Source organism: Struthio camelus, chromosome 2 (assembly GCF_040807025.1).
Source record: "Struthio camelus isolate bStrCam1 chromosome 2, bStrCam1.hap1, whole genome shotgun sequence".
NCBI classification, from domain to species: domain Eukaryota; kingdom Metazoa; phylum Chordata; class Aves; order Struthioniformes; family Struthionidae; genus Struthio; species Struthio camelus.
This window is the reverse complement of record NC_090943.1, coordinates 104,800,950-104,820,209: the sequence shown is the minus strand read 5'-3', so window position 1 is coordinate 104,820,209 and position 19,260 is coordinate 104,800,950. Positions and strand designations below refer to the sequence as shown.

General features: G+C 45.7%; 1 protein-coding gene across 1 annotated transcript; it reads right to left on the bottom strand.

Annotated features, from left to right (window-relative positions):
* Positions 1 to 2,534: 2,534 nt before the first annotated feature.
* Positions 2,535 to 18,668, bottom strand: IRF4 (interferon regulatory factor 4). The gene is made up of 9 exons (XM_068931989.1): positions 18,549 to 18,668; positions 16,638 to 16,934; positions 15,981 to 16,167; positions 15,036 to 15,124; positions 14,330 to 14,471; positions 12,250 to 12,357; positions 10,657 to 11,010; positions 6,595 to 6,707; positions 2,535 to 4,427 (listed from the first exon to the last, which is right to left on the bottom strand). The coding sequence occupies exons 2-9, from the start codon at positions 16,839 to 16,841 to the stop codon at positions 4,284 to 4,286; spliced, it is 1,341 nt and encodes a 446-aa protein (XP_068788090.1). The 5' UTR covers positions 16,842 to 16,934; positions 18,549 to 18,668; the 3' UTR covers positions 2,535 to 4,283.
* Between the last annotated feature and the right edge of the window lie 592 nt (positions 18,669 to 19,260).

Here is a 19,260-nt window from a genome sequence, read left to right as displayed (position 1 = left end):
CCTCACATCTAAGAGATGAAGAAAATGGACTAGACTCTACCCTTTCTTGACCGTTCCCTTTTCACAAACGACCCTGTGGAGAGCCACCACGGGCCAGCACCTTCCTCCTTTGGCTACTTACACATCAGCTTTTGGGTCACCATCCACCAGTGCAAAACACAAACCCAAGCCCAGAACCAAGGCATCTGACCTGTTTTTTTGGTTCACTTACTTATGACAAGAAGTGATTGCCCTATCCTCTTGCTGATTGCCAAAAGGGCAGGTTTCCATCCTCCAGTGCAACCCATCCTATCCTAACCACATCACATTCTTCAGTTATTTAGATGTTTAGTCTATAAGGCAGTTCAAGGAATTGTTACTTTAAGTCTCCTGTTAGTTCCACTTTGACTGTCATTTCAGCAAATTCAAGCCATTGCGTTTTGCATTCACGCAATGTCTTTGTGCCACCCAGTAGTGTCTGTGCAGTTGTATGGGGTAGTGAAGGTAACCATCTCATTGGGAGTCAAAGATAATATGCTTCCTAGCTACACATTTGAAATCTAAATGCGTGTTAACTTGAGAATAAGTTGAATACAAACTAAATTTTAACTGGTTCCAAGTCAAAGGGACCTTTCAACATCTCTTTGGAGCTGAACAAACTCACAGGCACTTGATCACAAACATGTAACTTCTTGACACCTGCCAGCCAGATCAGATAGTGAATTTAGACGAAAACATTCTGGCAATCTTTAAAATCTTGCTCTCCAAGGTCAGCTAAATTTTACATATACTTCTGCCTGGGAAATGAGATATAATGATTGTTTCAAACTACTCCTTTTTTTTTTTTTTTTAAGTACTCTTTTTCTCTCTCTTTCTCCCTCTAGATATGTATACACAGACAATGATCTAGAAGTGTGCAACAGAGAACGCTTTACTTTTTCCTGAAAGTAAAGCTGAAGGTGGTGTTTCCCCACCTCCACTCTGGTGACAAACGCTGATGTAAACAGCATACATATGCCCGTTTAAAAGGCCACAGGGGTTTTCACGTGAATCCTGTGTTTTTTCCAGAAACCGTGTTACGTTGTATTTCAGCTTAAAATATATCTCTTCATTTCTGGTTAACCTACATCCCCTCTAAGGCAAACATAGTTTTCAGTAGTAGGCAGAACCACTTAGCAGAACCAAATTTTAAAAATATATATTTCATTTGCAGAACCCTTTCAAGTAATAATTCTGATTGTTGCAATATTAGCATAAGAGAAACCAATATTGACACCAATGCACACTGAAAATTCATTTTAAAAACATCAGCCATGCCTTCAGTATTGACAGGAGTAAAACCTGTCATTTATAACGCCACTGATATCATAACAGGAAGGAAGTAGACCTCAGAAACTATAAACAGAATTTAACAGAAGTAGGAAGTACCTCAAATGCTTTCACGTAGTGACTGTAAAAAAATACTAAAAGGAGAAAATATTTTCAGGGTTTTTCTTTTACTTCTTTTTTCCCCCCACTTTTTATGTATCAACTAGTTATTTTGAACAGTAAAAGACTGTCACACAAGTCAAGTACACCTTTAAAGTCCTCATTTATGGTATAATCAACAGCTTGATTTTTCTTCCACTATTTCCCCTACACACACTCCCCAGTAGACATATTCGGACTTCTTTGCTTGTTTAAAATAAAGCTGTCATGTGGAGCTAGTCTACACCAGTATTAAGCAAGTTGTGCTTGGACAGGACTTAAATGATGTTCTTTGCCCTCCCTCTTCATAGTTGCTGACTTTAAAGCACGCTTTTTTCAAGGATAATAACTAAAAGCTTGTTCCAAAGCCAAAAGTGATAGCGTACCTTCGATATTTAACAGGAGATGATATCACATAACGGAAAACATGGCTCCCTATCTTAAGATATTTTACAGAACTCTTAAATAATTTTCAGTTTTCTCTGTCTGCAAGCTATTGAAGCTGCTCAAGGACCCTTATTTCCAGCAAACGATGGCTGCTCTGTGAAATTAATTCCTGTAGTTTTAACTTAACTATTTCAGTTACTTTACTATCCTCCTTTTCATCCTCTCCCAGACTTCCTCTCACTTGAGAGCACTCCTAAAACTACAGCTACTCCTAAAAATCACCTCAAGGTCCAGGCCCCAGCTTGGCAAGGGACAGGCTAGAGCACGTAGCAGCACGCGGCTGAGCGGGAAGGGGCACGGGCCCCTCGGCGGCAGCGAGGCACTGGGGCAGAGTGCTGAGGTGCACAGCAGCACCCCATCTCCAGCAACAGGACTTGGTTAAATTATGCACGGCACAGGAACTGAATAGCCGCTGGCAGCTGAGCCGCAGCCTCCCCGTTTTCCCTTTTTCTACTAATTGAGCTAACATCATGGACATTTTTGTAAGTAAAAATCCTTACCTTTTGACCTTTCCCTGCACTTTTGACTTAAAATAGAGTTCCCCACAGACTTAGCCAGAAGCCTTGCCCAGGTTAGCTGTGCAGAGCTGAACCTGTCAGATGCGCCCCACTACTGAAAATAACACGTACAAACCAAATTGGTAGGGAATAAGGATTTTATTCTAAGATGTGAGCTGAAGCAATGAGCATATGAAGCAACGACCACTAGAGAAAAGTGAAAACCATATCAAATAATTGTATCGTACCAGTGCAGTCTGAACGCAGAAGTCCCATTCAGCAAAATGTATGCACAGGCCAAAAACATACACAGAAGATCTGACAGTCACCTAAAGCAGTGCTTTTGAAGTCTAAGAAAGAGGTCTCCCTTAAGCCAAGAAAACATTTCAAGTAACAACACAAAAATAAAAGTGATCTGTCCTTCCATTTGGCACTATGGAGAAGGAGTGGGATAATATATCACAGAAGAGTATGCATCGGAGAAGGAGTGAGATAATATATCCCAGAAGAGTACGCATCTTTAAGATGTATAAATTAAAGGTCCCTAGAACACAAGTCTGCTGCCAGACCAAGTACCATTTTTAATTCCTCATTTAGAAAATCAAGTGAAGTATGCTTGCTAATCATAGGGAGGATCATGTTATGTAGTTAAAGCTCGTAAGATCACCTGGTCTGATCTCCAGCACAACAAACACAAAGGAAAATTTCAAGATACAAACCCAATAGACCTCTACTTCTCTTTATCTTTACAATGGCAGCATAGCTTAAGAGCTGCAAATTGCATGAAATTATACTTCTGTAAAACTTTTCAAAACAAGAGTAAAAATAAATATTTACTTGATTGTCTTAGTATGGGAGGCCAAATTCTGCTCTTCTTGAATTCTGCCTTCACATTTATTTCAGTACCAATGGAAGGGAGCTCTGAGCGGACAGGAAGAACAGAATATGGCTCTGTAAAATGCAGAAGTGGTAGTTATTTTAATTTGGGTCATGCACGTGACGTGAAGAAAGGTTACCATTACCATTTTTGTGCTATTTTTTCAAGTCCGCCAATTTAATTCTAATGCACATATATATATAATGCATAGTGGCCTGCAATCATTAAAAAATGTAATTTATTTTTAAACCTGCTCTTCAAGACTCTAGAATTTTAGTGGTTATTCCACTAAGTCCATGGGTAATTCAAGTTCAGTGGTCATTTTTCATAACACAGTACCATAAATTAACCACTTTAAAAACTGCTATTATGGGGCCAATAACAATGGCAGCAACAAAATCCATTGTTAGGAATAATGTCAGTCAGGCATTAAAAAAATATGTCTCTGAAGAATTGCATTGTTTTTAAAAAATACATGGAAATTTCTACACAAGAATATAGGCATAAAATGTCTACCACACTTATCAATCTAAATTCATAACCTTTTACATGTATAGCTATTCTCAATAAACCATCTACATTTGCTACCCACCTATAGTAGCTACGGTTTCAAACTGGGAATATCGCAGATTTGTGTACCTTCCCTGAGATCAGTAATCCAAAATAAATAGCCCTGTAAATGTGACAATATGTAAACTATGGATTTAAGTCTTCAATAAGAATCAGTCCTCAAAACCCAAGGAGAACATTAAGCAAACGTAAACATAGCAAACATTTCGTCAGTTTTGAGTTATTCCCAGCAATAGTGGAGTGTATGTGAGATGTAGCATCCAAACGCTGAAAACCCGTCATTTGTATTGTACAATATTGTTGTTCTAGTTCACTTTCCTATCATTGAACCCTTGATTCCCTGAATGCATCCAGCTGCGATTTGGATCTCCAAATTGCAATTCAGATCTGCTCCTCCATGCTGTATAATCTTTACAGTGCCTTTAAAAACAATCATTCTGAGGATCTTATTCTTGAATAGAGGAATGGCGAATAGATCTGTGATAATCCTCTGGACTAGTCACAAGTTCTGGCAAATCATAGCCTCTCAGAAGATGTCCACTGTTTTGTTGAGCAAAGTAATACAGCTGCCTGGCAAACATTGGTTCAACCTTAAGAACAGACAAAATGTTAATCAGACATATGACAAATCTGCGTGCTCTTCATATTAGTTATTTATAGCATTTTTAAGTTAAGCACTAGATCAGACAAAACAGTTCTGCTTACCAGAATGGGAAAATAATTTCTATATCTGCTCTAATTGCTGTTTTAAGACAGGGCTTGCCTGTTATGATGCTAAGTGCTTTGCTAAATGCATGCATGCCTTACCTGCATGCCCTTAATTTAGAAGGACATGTATCAGTGACCATAAGTGATGTATTTGCAGTTGCACACCATTAGCCGGTCCATAGGTGTTAGCGATGCCTGATGTGGGGCTGCACACACCAGGCATGTCTACGGTCAAGTTAGACACATTTAAATGCACACCCAGGGCTTTGGAAGTTTAGCCTTCACTTGCAAGAACTTTAAGCACTTAACTTGAAACACTGGAGCCCTCATCTGTGCCTAGATATGTTGCCAAACAACTGTATTTCAAATTAGACCTCAATCTAACTCCAAAGTTACTCATTTCTGTTCATTCACACTCTAATAAGGAATCTATTCAGCCACCGACATCATCAAGAGGGATTCGTATGATCTAGCACAGCCTTCGCTTCTGTCTACTTAAAAACCACTGTTCTCCCTCAGGGCTTTAGGTACTGGCTGTAAATATTTAAGTTGCACACTAAAAAATAGCACATGAAGCTCTCCTTAGACGTGGGGAATGAGCAGGTTTTGAGATTAGTCTCAACAACCCTCTCTTCCCAGTCAGCCAGCCTCTCAACATCAGGACATGGGCACCATTTGGAGGAATAATACATATGCTCCGGGTCCTCCTCCCAGAAAGCAACAGAGCCAGAAGGGCAACGCTTTACTGGAGCAGCTCTATCAACCCCCCCTCCCCTCCTCACATCAGCTTTTGGAGGCTGCTGAGCATCTCGCGTCCTGCGGCAAGAAGACGAGAGGGTGGTGCAGCCCAGCGAGCCAGCCAGCTCTGGGAACACCTGCTGTGGCCCCATGCAGCCCAACCCTGGCACTGCTGTGCAGTGACACACAGCAGTGCCCAGCCAAGCCAGGACCTGGGCCAGCCTGAAAAGAAGTTGAGCAGCTTAAGGTGGAACAAATATCGGGGGGGGCCACAAAGCTCCCCAAAAGGTCACGGGGCAGGATTTGCAGCCTCACAGAGAAGCTGCCAGGACAGGGGATGGAAGAGCAGCTGAGAAGGGGTTGCCAGGAAAGAGGGCTGGAAAGTTGGAAAGCTAAAAGGAAGATGGCACAGAGTTTAAGGAGAGAGAGGGGTTTAGAGCCCCCTTAAACAGCTGTTGCATACCTCAGGATGGATTTGATGGATCTGAGAGCTTCCCACCTTCCCCTCTAGAGATTCAGAGGGCAACATGCAGCAGTGTAGCAGTATGAAAGCCACACAGCTAAGGGAAAGCCATGATTCATAACAAGTGTCTGATTTGAAACCAACAGCATCCAGGTGCTTTAGAAAAATTATAGCAGACACCAGGGTTCTTCCCGAGGATGCAAGGAACTAAATCCTGCCACTAACATGTGCATTATCACTCTCTTGCGGGTTTATAGGCCAATACAATCAATATAGAAAGTGCCTTGTCACAGTTTCCATCATCATCCTCTCTCAGATAGCTTCCTGAAACTCCAGCTTTGAGTGTGTGCAAACCGTGGTCATCTGGCTCACTTGCTTGCCAGCTATCTTAACACTGGAGCTGCACAGGCAGTTCCTGCATCATTTTGTAGGAGAGCTTTTGAGGTCTTTGAGAGGCAAGCTGGGGTTACGGAGCATCTCTAAATGCAGCTGTTGTGAGAGCACCACATCCTGCACTTGCAGCCCCAGGCACTGCTCCACTGGGCCAGTAATAACGATAGCGTCCACCTCTCCTAGGGCACTCCTCAGCTCAAGGTCTCAAAGGGCTTTGCAACAGAGGTCACTCATGACACTATATCCTACATGGAGGGAAATGAGGTGCTCTGACCTTCCCAGGGCCACCAGTCAGTGCTTGGCATATCTGGGAATTCAACCCCAGTTGCGATGGTGCTGTATTTTCAAGATTTATCGCCTCCCTCACAACTTACATGAGGTAGAAGAGCCTGACTGGCAGATTCACATCCCCCAAGGAATATGTTGCATTTAGCTAAGGCAGAAATCCTACTTACATGGGCTGTAATTAGTTTCCTCTGCCTCTGCGGATCTGGAAATTCCTCCCCAAAGCACAGAGCAACTTGGTATCTTGGCAGCGGACGTCCATGATGAGCAAAAGCTTGCAGCTCTGGGAAAAGAGAAAAGGCTGGTAAGAAAGTCTTTGTGGGTGGCTGAGCTCCAAGAAGAGGACCTTGGAGCATGGTGGGAGACGATTAAGTGACTCCAGTGGAGGATTAGAGAGGTCAGGAGAAAGGCAAGGGGTAAGGAGAAGGAACTAAGCGTGCAGGCTTTCCCACAGATCAGGAGGAGTAAGTTCTAACATTGCAATTTTTCTATTTGCCTTGCCTCACAAGTCATTTCATATGCACAAGCTGGGATGTCTTCCAATTAATATTTATATTTGGCCTTAACATCAGAAACTTCTGGAACAGTTTTAGGGGACCTTAGAAACAGATCCTGTTATGGTTCCCCTGTGCACACGTGCATTTTGCAGGGATGATACTGCTTATATATTGCTTTTCTTTTTTTTAAAAAAACAGGTGGAGGCTAACAGGAGATGGAAGGGATTATTTCTGATACATTATTGAAATGAGCCTAGGGAGTCCACTTTGTCCATCTTGCCAGGCCTGGTCTCCAAAAAGGAAAGAGATTATTTCATTCATTTTCTAGACAGGCCTGTGCAAAGGCTTTCCTTTTGTCTGCCGCCGGAATTAAGTTTCCAGGCTTCACTCGATTCTTTTTGTCCAAAGCCCCAGCATCTCCTTTCATCTCCTCCATATGCCTGATGCCATTTCTTGTTGTTACACACACTTTTCTGCTATGGAGCAGGCACCAGTGAACCAGCGGCCCCGCTAAAGTGAACATGAATTTTACCACTGACTTAAATAAGCAGAGGGGGAACACCTTGGGCCTCATCTGGAAAACTCCCAACAGTAGCACTGAAACCACTGAGTAAGTAGAGTCAGAGACTCAAAGTACCACCAGCACAAAATTCAGCCTTAGCTAGACATAGTCACGTAGCCATTATTATCATCACTGTTCTTATCATCACTGGAGGACAGTGAGGCACAGAAAGGCAAAGGACCTCATTTAAGCCATGCACCAAGCCAGGAAAAGAGCCTATATGTCTTCTGAACTCCTGTACTCTCTTCACTAACCCACACCCTTCCACAAAGGGAAAAGGTAGGTCAGATTATATTATTACCTCAATAGTCAAAATGTTCCCACAAAAAATAGCTAGGGAGTTTTTTATAAGAGAGTTCCACTTAGATCAAAATCACTATGTTATATTTTAGAAACTACATTTCCTTCCCAAAAAAATTGTTTCTAATACAATATCCCCAGTAAAGTCTGCATTATGCAAAGTCTTTCTACACAGTTAACTAATAAAGAGTTCATTTTAATTTATAACCCTGTTTATGTTCTCTGGAACAAGTTGCAACAGGAATTAATATTAAAATCAATGTCTTATAATGAAGTACCTCCTGCTACAGAGCAAAAGGAGAATCTTTGAAATGGGCAGGACAAATACATCCTTTCCCAAAGTACTCAGCTGCCATTTCTACTCCAACTGCTAGCCTTTGAGACCAAGGTGTGAATTGAATGGCCCTAGCTGGGGGCTACTGGCCTTACTGGGAGGGTAAGAGTGTCACTAAGAGTGAACAATGGTCAGTTCACTTTAAAACAAAGTAAAGCATAGTTCTCTCCCCAAAAAACCTTAAAAATGCTCTGAACCTTCTAGAAGTTTGTCAGGAGAGAAGAGACATTTTCTATGGGATTCTGCTTTCCTCAGTGCTACTACAGGACAGGGAAGGACGATCCATCCAGGGCCAGCCCAACTCCAGATACGCTTGTCTCATTTGCTGATGGGGAACTTTGCCCATCTTTCTCTTTCCCCCCAGTTTCACTCATCCTCAGCAATTCTCCAAATCCTGAATACCTGTGGGACTGTTACACAGCCATCTTTGACATGAAAGTGGAAAAGAAAACACTTTCTTTCCCACCTGCAGGATAATCAGGGCTTGAGGTCTGACTCACACTTCTTCCAAACCTTCCACTTCCTCCATCTTCCTCCCCATGCCCAAGTGCCTCCCCCTGTGCCATACGGCTCCCCACACTCCTACCCAAACCATTGCTCACTTCCCACTACCCTGGCTCCAGCTGCCCGTCTCTCCGCCAAGCCAGCCTTCCTCTAGCTTTCGTCTTCACGTTCCCAAATTTTCTTTTCGTACCTTCCCACTCTTCACCCATCCTGATATACTGCATTTATTACGCAGAACTCACCAAACACCTGTTTTCTGAGTTACTGCCATTTTAGGCTGATGAACACTAAAGGCTCCTTAATACAGGGCTCAGTCGTCCAGCACAGTCTCCATTGCAGGGTCCAGCTTCTCAGCAGGACCCCAATAACTACAGCCCGCAGCAGTTCTGCTTCTGCCCCTTTATCTTCTGTTCAGCATATCCTCGCTTGGTAGAAATCTGCTCTGTCTCTTCCCAAGGAAAGCCCAATTTCCTAATGGGGAAATCCCCAAACTTGCCTATACTCTGTGACCTCAATATTTTAAATTGGCCTGCAGATATGATAAGCTCATGACAAGTTACTTATAAACCTAGCTAAGCATCAACACACGCAAAAGCTCACTGTGCACACATGGCAGACTAGGACTACAACCACGTGCTTGGGTTTGCACAGGCATTGGTGCATAAGTAATTTAGCAGGGGGGAAAAATAACTATTGCTTAAGCTTATCTTTGGGGTTAGGCTTCTAAAAAGAGATCCATCCTGTGAACCGTTTGGAAGAACCCAGATCATATCTAAAAAACTACCTGAGAAAAGGGAAAGGGATTTCCAAAACCATCATCACAGGCAGAATTATATATCTTTAAATTAGCATGTGATTGAAGCTTAACCCAATACCTTGAACTCAAATTCCCCTTTTTAACTGTCAATTCTCATATCCATAGGAGATTTCTCTCTAAACGTATTACTTGCTTGGTCATTTTGCAAGGATGACGCACCAGCCCTGGAATGTAAAGTATGCTAAAGCTGTTGGTTTGGATTTGACTTCTTGTTTTGCATGGCATTATTTTCCCGAGAGACTCGTGCCAGTGCTGATGGTCTGCCCTATTGGGAAAAGATGCCAAGCCTTAGCCACACAGGTCACCAGTAGCGAGGCCAAACATCTCAAACGAGGGGCAACGTGCGTTCCCGCTGCCCAATCTTCCTCTCTTTTCTAAGAAAGGGAAATGACTTGTTCCCACTAGTTTATCTGGGTGGACAGCTTTCCTCCCTCTCATTGCTCCAAAGTGCTAGAAAGTGAGGTTGAAGGGGTTGAGGTTCTGCCTTTTCCTTTTGTGGGCTGTCAGGAGAAGACACAGTTCTGAAGTGTGCTGTTGCCCCCTCTGTATCACTGCTCGCAATTGCCCTGCAGAAAGAAAACCTTCCTACAAAGCTGTGAAGAGGTAGAACAAATCTTGGCCTAGGCAGATGCAGTAGGCAGATGTTGAAACTCCAGAGCTTATTTAAGCTTTTTGCCTCCCAAGATCTCTTTTAAACACCAGCACAGAACTCAAACTGAAAAGACTTCTGCTGGAATTCACGCAAATATTTGAATACTTTGAGCCAGATTTCAGACTCAGTCCGGGTCAGGTTGAGAGCAGTATGACTGCAGATCACAAAATTACCCAGGACTTAGACTAGCAGGTCTGAAATCAGGATCCACTTTGCACTATTATCCTACACTTGGGAAGACTGTTTTGTTAGGTTCCTCCTCGTGCTTCTTAAAGAGATGTAGGGCTTTGGGGGTCCCCAGGTGAGCATCAGTTCCCTCCTGTTGGTTTGTGCAAGAGCACTGGATGGGCACAGAAAGCAGAATTTGACAGGATTATTCAGAAGTTAACTATTCCTTAACTGTGCTTGCTTAGAAGAAGTAGTTACGGGGTAATTCTTAAGAGATGCTGATCTCAGGGTTCTGCCAGTGGCCTTGGTGACATAAAAGGATCACTCTCATAAAGCCAATATGGAGAGTGATTGTGAGACGTTTGCAGAAATGATATCAAAACCATAGTGAGAATTACCTGCTAAAAACTGCTGAGTATCAAAGAGCTTGCATGTTTGATCCCGCTCCAGCTTGTTGGGTCTGTCGCTGCAAAGCGCCAGGGGCCCGTCCCAGTAGATCCTGCTCTGACAAAGTCTCTTAGCATAAAGGCCATCGGGTGCCATCCACAGTAATACTCCTCGTTCCAAGTGGTTCAGTAGTTTTTCTATGTTCTTCCTCTGGCCGTTATCCTCAGGATAAGGGAAGATAACTTGCTCCAGGCTGCTGACCTCATAACTTTGGCCATGGGATATCCTACAGCCTTCAGGACTAGTTGTTGTTACTTCTTTTACCAATATTTCACGATAATACAAGCAGATGTGGAGCCGACAATCTATAAGAAGCAAAAAAATCATGGTGATACATTAGAACGAATGTTTTATAGTATGAATAGGTATTAAGGCCAAGAGACAAATTTGTGTGAGACTTCTAAGCCTCTATAACTATTAGCAGTCACCACCGCTCAAGGGACAGGCTCACATTAGTAAAAATCATATAACGAATCTGAATACTAAAATATTTGGGGTATGGTAACATGAAGGTTCACTCAGATTTTTTTATGAAGGGCTACTGATATGGAAAGTCTGTAGTCCAGTAAACTGCACCTTTCCATTTAGTAGGAAAAATAGATGTAAGAAGTCATTTGTCACATTTTCCAAGCTTTTATCACAATTAAACCCACTGGCTCAGTACACTTCCTCAGATTTAATCAGGAAGTAGCTGTGTCTCTCCCCAGATTTTGCATAAAAGAGACTTCTGCACAGGGGATTTGCAAACTTGCACTTCATTGCCCTAAGAGAAGCTACTGCTAGCTCCAGCTCAAACATTGCTGCAACCAAAATCCCAAGCCTTACTTTCAAATGGCCATTCAGTCAACAAAGCTCACTGCTAAGAGCTCACATAGCACTATATATGTACATTCAGGAGAATAACCCCACTCAAGAAACGTGCTTTGCGCCATGTTGCAGACTTATCCATTATTAGTTTAAAAAGCACACTCCCAAACCTTTTCCTGGAGTTATTCAGAAAGTCCCCCAGTATCTGCATTTCTGCAAATCTGGCCGAGATTATTTCTTTTTCTTTTTTTTTTTAATTCCTGAATGTCCTTTTTTTTAAATCAGGAATAATGAAACAGAGCAAAGCCAGATGGCTCCAGCAGAAGCACAGCAAGATACCCATACAAGACTGGTCTTGGTGGGGGCTCCTCCCAAGTAAAAAACTGAGCTCAAAGTTTCTGATCCCCCGAACTTCCAAATTCTCCAAGGGAGGCCTTCTCGGATGACTCACTGAAGCAACCCAACACTGATGTCTTGATCCAGCAAAGCATTTTTATTAACTTTAAGCACGGAACAACTCTCTTGGACCTCAGGCTACAAGTGTTTGAATATCCTGGTAAACAGAGACTCAAGCCCATACACCAAACTGATTCATTAGAGAGGTTTCTTTTTTTCTTTTTTTTTTTTTTTTTTTTTTTTTTTTTTTTTACTAAGAAAGGAGAAACAGTGCCAGGGCAAGTCAGAAATGGGAGTCTCTGTAAAGCTCCCCAGGAACCCCAGAGTGTTATAGACCTTACCTGACAGTGCGAGGGCTTCACCAGACCTTATGCTTGGCTCAATCGGGATGCCAGGAGTCTGGGACTCAGGTGGGGCACAAGCATAAAAAGTTCCTGTCACCTGACAACCTGTTTTCATAAACAAAAGTCAGTGACAACTGCTTAAATTCTAAGAGAAAAGCTCGCGCAAAAAGATCAAAGCTATGCAAAAGTGAGGTTTTTTTTGGCCCCACTAGAAACCCTCTCTCTTCCCCCATCCCGTCTTCCTAAAAAGGTCTTACTTCCCATTTTTTTAAATGTGCCAGCTATACAAACCTCTTTAGATGTTATCTGGATTGTATTTTTATTTGGGTCTGCATGAAATGCTCCCTTAGTATTTCAGTACTCCCTCTAGTACTTTTTCCTTGACTAACAAGAATGTGTTATTCTATTACAGAAATAACCTACATTTTAACTAGACTGTAGTACTCTTAACTTTGCTGGCATAAACCAAGCCATTTAGTCTAAGGAATGCTATTAAAGACAGGTAAAACAGTAAAGCTGGAATTAACACTGGTAAAGTAGATAAAGAAAATTGACCAGCAAGAGACTATTCAGGCTTTATTACCAGGACTAGTATTAGATGGATCCCAGCGATGCCTACCAGCAAAGAGATTATAACATGGGCAATTGAGGTTTTTCTCTGTTTCTTAAGGTCACTAGAAACCTCTGCAGGAAGATGCAAGTGACTTGCCGACAAGCGCACACAACCTTTCCTAGTGACAGAACCCCAGGGTTGGAGCTACGCAGATCCAGAGCCTCAGCGCCTCTTGGCAAGCTGGAGAGCCCAGAGAGAAACCCAGTACCAGCCACTAACAACTGCCTCCAAACTCAGCAAAGCACCCAAACATGTGTTTAACTGCTGCAGAGGATGTACTTCAGGGCAGAGTTCATTCAGCTTAATACCTCAATTATTAGCAAATAGCTCAACTAAAAGCAAATGATTTCAGCTTGACAGTTCCAATAGACTACCAACAAACATTGCAGTGTACAGAGAATTTACTTTTTAGCAGATTCAAAGAAACAGAAGTTTATTTCTCTGCACCAAAACTGCTGGGGAACTGTCCTCTGAAGACTTAGCACCTCTGGCACTCTGAGAAGTCCCTCCTCACTTCTCACCCTCTTCTGCCCTCCTGAATTAGCTTCTTCTGCTTCTCATGAAGCAAATATCTGCCTACTGAAGTGAGTTATCCTGCAAGTGTCTATGACACACAGGAGATATATGACTAAGACACTCGGCCTCAGCTCAGAAGATCTGGGTTCATCTTCCAGTTTTCTACAGACTTGCCCATTGCCAGACTTGTGAGACATTTAACCTTTGTGGCTCCGTTCCCCACAAAGGCAGTGATCATGCTTTCCTTTCTCTCACCTTTCATCCCCTGCAGATTTTAGCATCGCCAGTTTTCACATGATTCAGGATTTTTCCTAAGGATACAGAACTTGGAAAGCTATGATCACATTAGACTCTCACAGTGTAAGATCTATGGGGAAGGGAATGCCCCTTTATTATGTTTGTTCTGTACCAGCACCAAAAGAGACTCAATCCACAAGAAGCTGTCCAATTGCCACAGTACTAGAAAAAGTAGTAAGTGCTGCTTTCCTCTTAGGAGAAGGATATCATTCTAACCCGCAAGGCTGAAGGGAAAACCTTCACAAATGTGCACCTCAAAGGGTCCTGAATCAGAAACCAAAGCTAAAGATCACATGTTCCTTTTTTTTTTTTTTTTTCGTTTTTTGCTAGGTGGGTCCTTTCTTATCACTTGGGGCTTTTAAGACAGCTGAGGACTTCTGGGAGCTGACTTGGGGTTTTAACTGAGGTGATTGCGTAACCCACACACTGCACCTATGGCAGCACTGAGGGCCAGAGCCAAGACAAAGGTCTGTGAGGACAGTCAGTCCCTGTAGCTCTAGCCCACTAGAGGCTTGTGTCAAGCCAACTTTGTTCATCCCAATGAAAGTCATGAATAAGAAACATGCGGTCTATGGTCTGTCCTTCAAGGGTAACCAAATACTATCTCTTTTAACCAAGGTGACCAATTGACCCTAAACAGGATCATCTTACCATTTTCACAACCAGGTCCTTGCCAATGATGGCTGCGAGCTGCAAAAGGGATGCTGGTGCACTGGTAGGGAATATCGGGATGGGGCTGTTCCGGGGCAAATTCTCTCCAGTTTCGTTCATGGGGCCCCATGTAGTTTTGTACCTATTCAAATTAACAAGACACTCTTAAGTGGCAGTCGCCAAAACTGATGACGTGTTGCATCAGCTTTCACATTTCAGCTCTTTGGTATTATTTGCTCTGCCAAAGCTTGCAGAGCTCTAAGCATTGCACAGGCTACATGAATGGCATGTTGCCACCACCACCAGTGAGGCTTTCAAATGGACTTCTCACCATTGGCGTAAATAATAAGCAGGGTAGAATAACAAAAGGCAGTCAAAGCATTGCTGGTAAATGTCTGCTTGGAACAGCAATGCTTCATTGGTTGCTTACATTCTGGCATCAACAGGATGGCAGTACACTAATATCTATCACTGAACAGAAAAGAGCTGTTACTCAGGAATAAGCAAAATCAAAGGAAATCAGCTGCCCTGTGGCCTCATATGACATTAGAAAAATTGCTTCTCTACTTCTCAGTTTTCACAACAAAGTGCCTTCCCAGGCAGAACTAAAGAGGGCCATACCAGCAAAGACTGATGTATCACATAGTACAAAAACGCTGCTGCTCGACGTATAAGCACTAAGTAAAATACATAACTAATGTCATACCTGAGACGGTAGTGAAGTGTAAGGAGAAGTTATTGGAAAGGGGTGATTCATCATTAATGGCTGTTCCTCCATGTTGATTTGTTTTGCACCTGTGGTCACCAGACAGATGAAAATAAATGTCAGCTATAGCTTAAGGAAATATGAAACGGACGCACTGAAGACAAATCCATACAGCACATCTTTTAGCAAACACAGGACTCGGACACCTTTCAGCAGCCCATACAGGGAAGGACTGCCAGCTCTCCCATCCCAGTCAGCTCAGAGAAGCAGTCTGTCCCACAGAACTTCCTAGGATGTGAAATGCCCTTCAGTCATACTCTAGTGTGCTCTGATGCCCTCCACAAACCCTGCCAAGCCTTTGCCTCCTGCAAACCCTTTCTGGTGCCGGGGTTCCTTGGAGAGCAGGGGGTTCACTTGTGGCAATGCTGCACTGCCACCATCCCCAGCCTTTGTGCAGGAGACCATAGGTGAAGCATCTCTTGGCCCCAGCTCTTCCCCACAGCAGTTAAGTACTGCCTGGCTCACAGCACTTCTGCTCTTCCCCTTATTCAAAACCCAGGTACAAAAAACAATTTTTTTTTGCTTGTCCCTTGAACTGCTTGCTTAACATGGGCCTCTCTCTACAGAGAACTGGAAGGCAGATGCCAGGTAAAAGAGCAATTCCTGCAGCAACGAACAAGAAGCACATCTCTGTCTTTTACAAAGGGCTCCCTTTCAGTGCTCTGACTCAAATGCCGACAGTCCTCCCACAGACAGAGCCTCTTATTTTAGTCATCAGAAGAAGATGTACTTGAGCCCTGCACTTCAGCTCCTTGTATTCACCGCAACACTAACACACTTAAAAAGACTGCATGGCCATTCCAGAAAAGCATACTTCAGTCCTCATATGCTTACAGTGAGACAGATATTCACACTCCATTACACAGGGAATCTGAGACATTTTACCTTTTTTAGCTCCTTCTGGCACTATTCTGTACACTTTATAGGGATCTGAGATGTCCAGCTGGCTTCTCTCCACCAGTTCTTCAAAGTCATTGCTCTTGTTCAAAGCACACCTTAATCTTGTCTTCCAGGTAGGGGGATCTGGTTTATCAATGCCCTCTCTGAACTTTCCTTTAAAAAGAGCCCAAGCCTGGAAACATTTCAGATAATCAAAAGAGCAAGGGGAAAAAAAAAAAAAAAAAAGAATCAAACTACAAGGTACAAGATCACAATGCCTGAAATAGCATATATGTGTGTGCTTATATGCGCATGAATTTACTCCCTGCAGGTTTAGGCTAAGAAAAAAGCAGCATTAGGAACACGGTAAGGAACATGGTAAGGAAAAACAGGTTTGGAGGCACAAGAAAAGGGAAAAAATGATCCAGAGTCAATATGGAAACAGATGTGCAGCAGTCCCACGAGCATTTAGCTCCACATGAGGGAATGGGGAAAGGAAGGGCAGTCTCACGCTGCAAACCTAGACCGGGGCGAGGGGCGCTGGGGGCAGCGAGTCCCTGAGTGGAGTGAGCCTGCCGGCATGGAAGAGACGGGACGGCGAGGAGCCACGACGGTGGCCCAGCCGCTACACCCCTGCAGCCCCGACGCTGGGCTGAGCCCTACCTTGAAGAGGGCAGCATCCTCCTCACGGTTGTAGTCCTGCTTGCCAGCGTGCTTCCAGGGGATGCGGAAGATGCTCTTCTCGTCATTTTCCCACACCAGCCCCGGGTACTTGCCGCTGTCAATCTGGTCGATCAACCACTGGCGGAGTTTCCCGTTGCCGCAGCTCACTGAGTTCATCCCGCACTCGCCCGGCTCCAAGTTCATGCCACTCGCGTTGGGGGTCGGGATGGGGGGTTTTGGGGTGCTTCACTTGAGCCCGCTTCTCTGCAACGTGCCCACGCACTGGCTCTCTGGGGGCTGCAGGGGAGGGGGGAAGAGGGGTAGGATGCAGAGAGAGGAAAACCCACAGTTCAGGCGCCGGTCAGAGACCCCACACGGAGCCCTGCCAGCGGTGCTGGTGCTCAGTGCTGCATGCACCGCGCTAAGCGGGGCTGCGGCACGCAGGGGGCCCGGGAAGCACAGTAGCGCTGCAGCGCAGAGCCCCGGGAGGCTGCGCACGGCCCCTCACATCCCTCCCCAGGCACCGCTCAGGCTGCAGACTTTGACAGACTTTCCTCCCCCTCTCGACACTGTTTTGCATGAACACAAGCCAGTTGTTGAAATTTTCATCACAGAGTGACTAAAGACACAACCCCCCTGACCTGCTCTGAGTTCAGCCGGGATTTTATTCTTCTAACCAAAAAGATAAAAAAATTGTATTTAAATATAGTTCCACATGACAGTGCACATATGCACTAGCAGATACATGCACACAGTTTAGACAGCCTCAGACACATTTATGATTTATATGGTACCTAACTATAATGTTGAAGCAGCTTTTTCAAGCTCATTTAAGCAAGACACATTCGAACACATGATGTCCTATACATATCTACGTCTCCGACTGCTCCCAACACACATGTATAATAACATTCAAATCTATATATTGCAAATACCTAAAAGTGGAAATACACCAACCTATGGAGCCTGCCACAAGAACACTTTGCCCAGAGGCGGGCCAGTTTGCAGCCAGCTACACCCAGAGCCCTTGCTAAGCGCAGAGGTGTGCGCACTCGCCCGGAGCGGCGAGGCTCCACAGAGTGATGGGCGCCCACTGGAAAGGTCCTAACATGAGCAAACCAACACCAGTGATGGTAGACCTGGAGTAAAGTTTGTCCTCCCGACCTGAGAAAGTGCTTGTACGCCCAAAAGCTGCGGGGGAGGGAGGGGTAGGGGGTCCAACTATATCTAATAAAAAAGTGAGTCCTCACCCACAGTCCTTGCCTCCACACTCAGGGAGACTGTCAGAGCCCCTGGTTAGCCGTGAGCACGCTGGTGCGGGCAGCTCCGCACCCCTCACTCCCCTCCTCAGGGCGCAGCTCCCACCACCGCAGCCAACCTGGTCGCCGAGTTTCTCCCCAGGGCAAGACGTGCCCGGGGGGGGGGGGGGGCGGCTCCCCCAAGCCCGTGCCAGGCCCCCACCACATCCTCACCCCCGGCATGCACACCCTGAAACGGTCCCCCGTCCCCGTCCGGGGAGCTGTGACAAGCTTTCCGCGACCCTCTGCAGCGCAGGGACGGCGCGGCCCCTCGGGGCGCCGGGGAGGGGAGGGGGGGCCGGCCGGGGCGCCGCTTCACCCCGCCGCTGCCCCGGCGAGGGGCAAACGAGGCGGGGGATTTTAATTATTTTTTGTAATTAGCCAAAAAAAAGGAAAAAAGAAAAAAAAAAATCACCATCTCCAGGAAAAGACCACCGCGAGGGGAAGCGAGGTGACCACCCCCCCCCCTCCCCAAGCCCCTCTCTCCCCCGGCCCCAGCCCGCCGGGCCCCGCCGCGGGGCTGCCCTCGAGGAGGGGGGGTGGGGGGGCGGCGCGGTGGGGCGCGGAGCGGGGCGCCCCGGCGGGGCCGGCGGCAGCCAAAGCCGCCGCTTACCTGTGTCGCGGCGCTCGGAGCGGGCTGGGGCCGCCGGCTCCCGGGCGGGCAGCGGACACGGGCGCACCTCGACTGGGCCGCCGGGCACGGGGGAAGTTTCTTTATATGATGGAGGGCTGCGGGCCCGGGCGGGGAGGGGGGTGGAGGGGGGGTGGGAGGCGGGACCCGGCTCGGAGGTGGAGCCGGCGGAGGGGAGCGGGGACTTTGCGAGCTGGAAAACATCTGAGGCAGTGACACATGCCCATTGCTGGTAAACACGCCGTGGGGGGGGGGGGGGGGGCTCGGAGCCCGGCGCCCTCGGTGCATCCGCGCTTTTTTTTTTAAATATATACAAATATATATATATATATATATATACACACACAGACACACAGGTATATAAATAGCATGGGGAAACTCCTACCTATGGTAGCCAGACGGCTTTTACTGTAAAATACTCAGCCAGCTACACCCACCACAAACGCACTAGACGGCGCCGGCCGGGCCCCCGGGTAGCACCCACCCGTCCCGCGAGTGGGGCCGCCCGGCCCCGACCCCCCCCACCCCGCTTCCCCGCCCCGGGGGCGCCTCCGGCCGCCAAAGCCGCCTTTTCCCGCTCCGCCGGACGGCCAGCCCCGACGGCATCCGAGCCGGGCTGACGGACTCCCCCGGCGAGCCTACCCCGTGGTCTGCAGCCCCCAAAAATGTCACGAACCCACCGGGCCCCATCCGG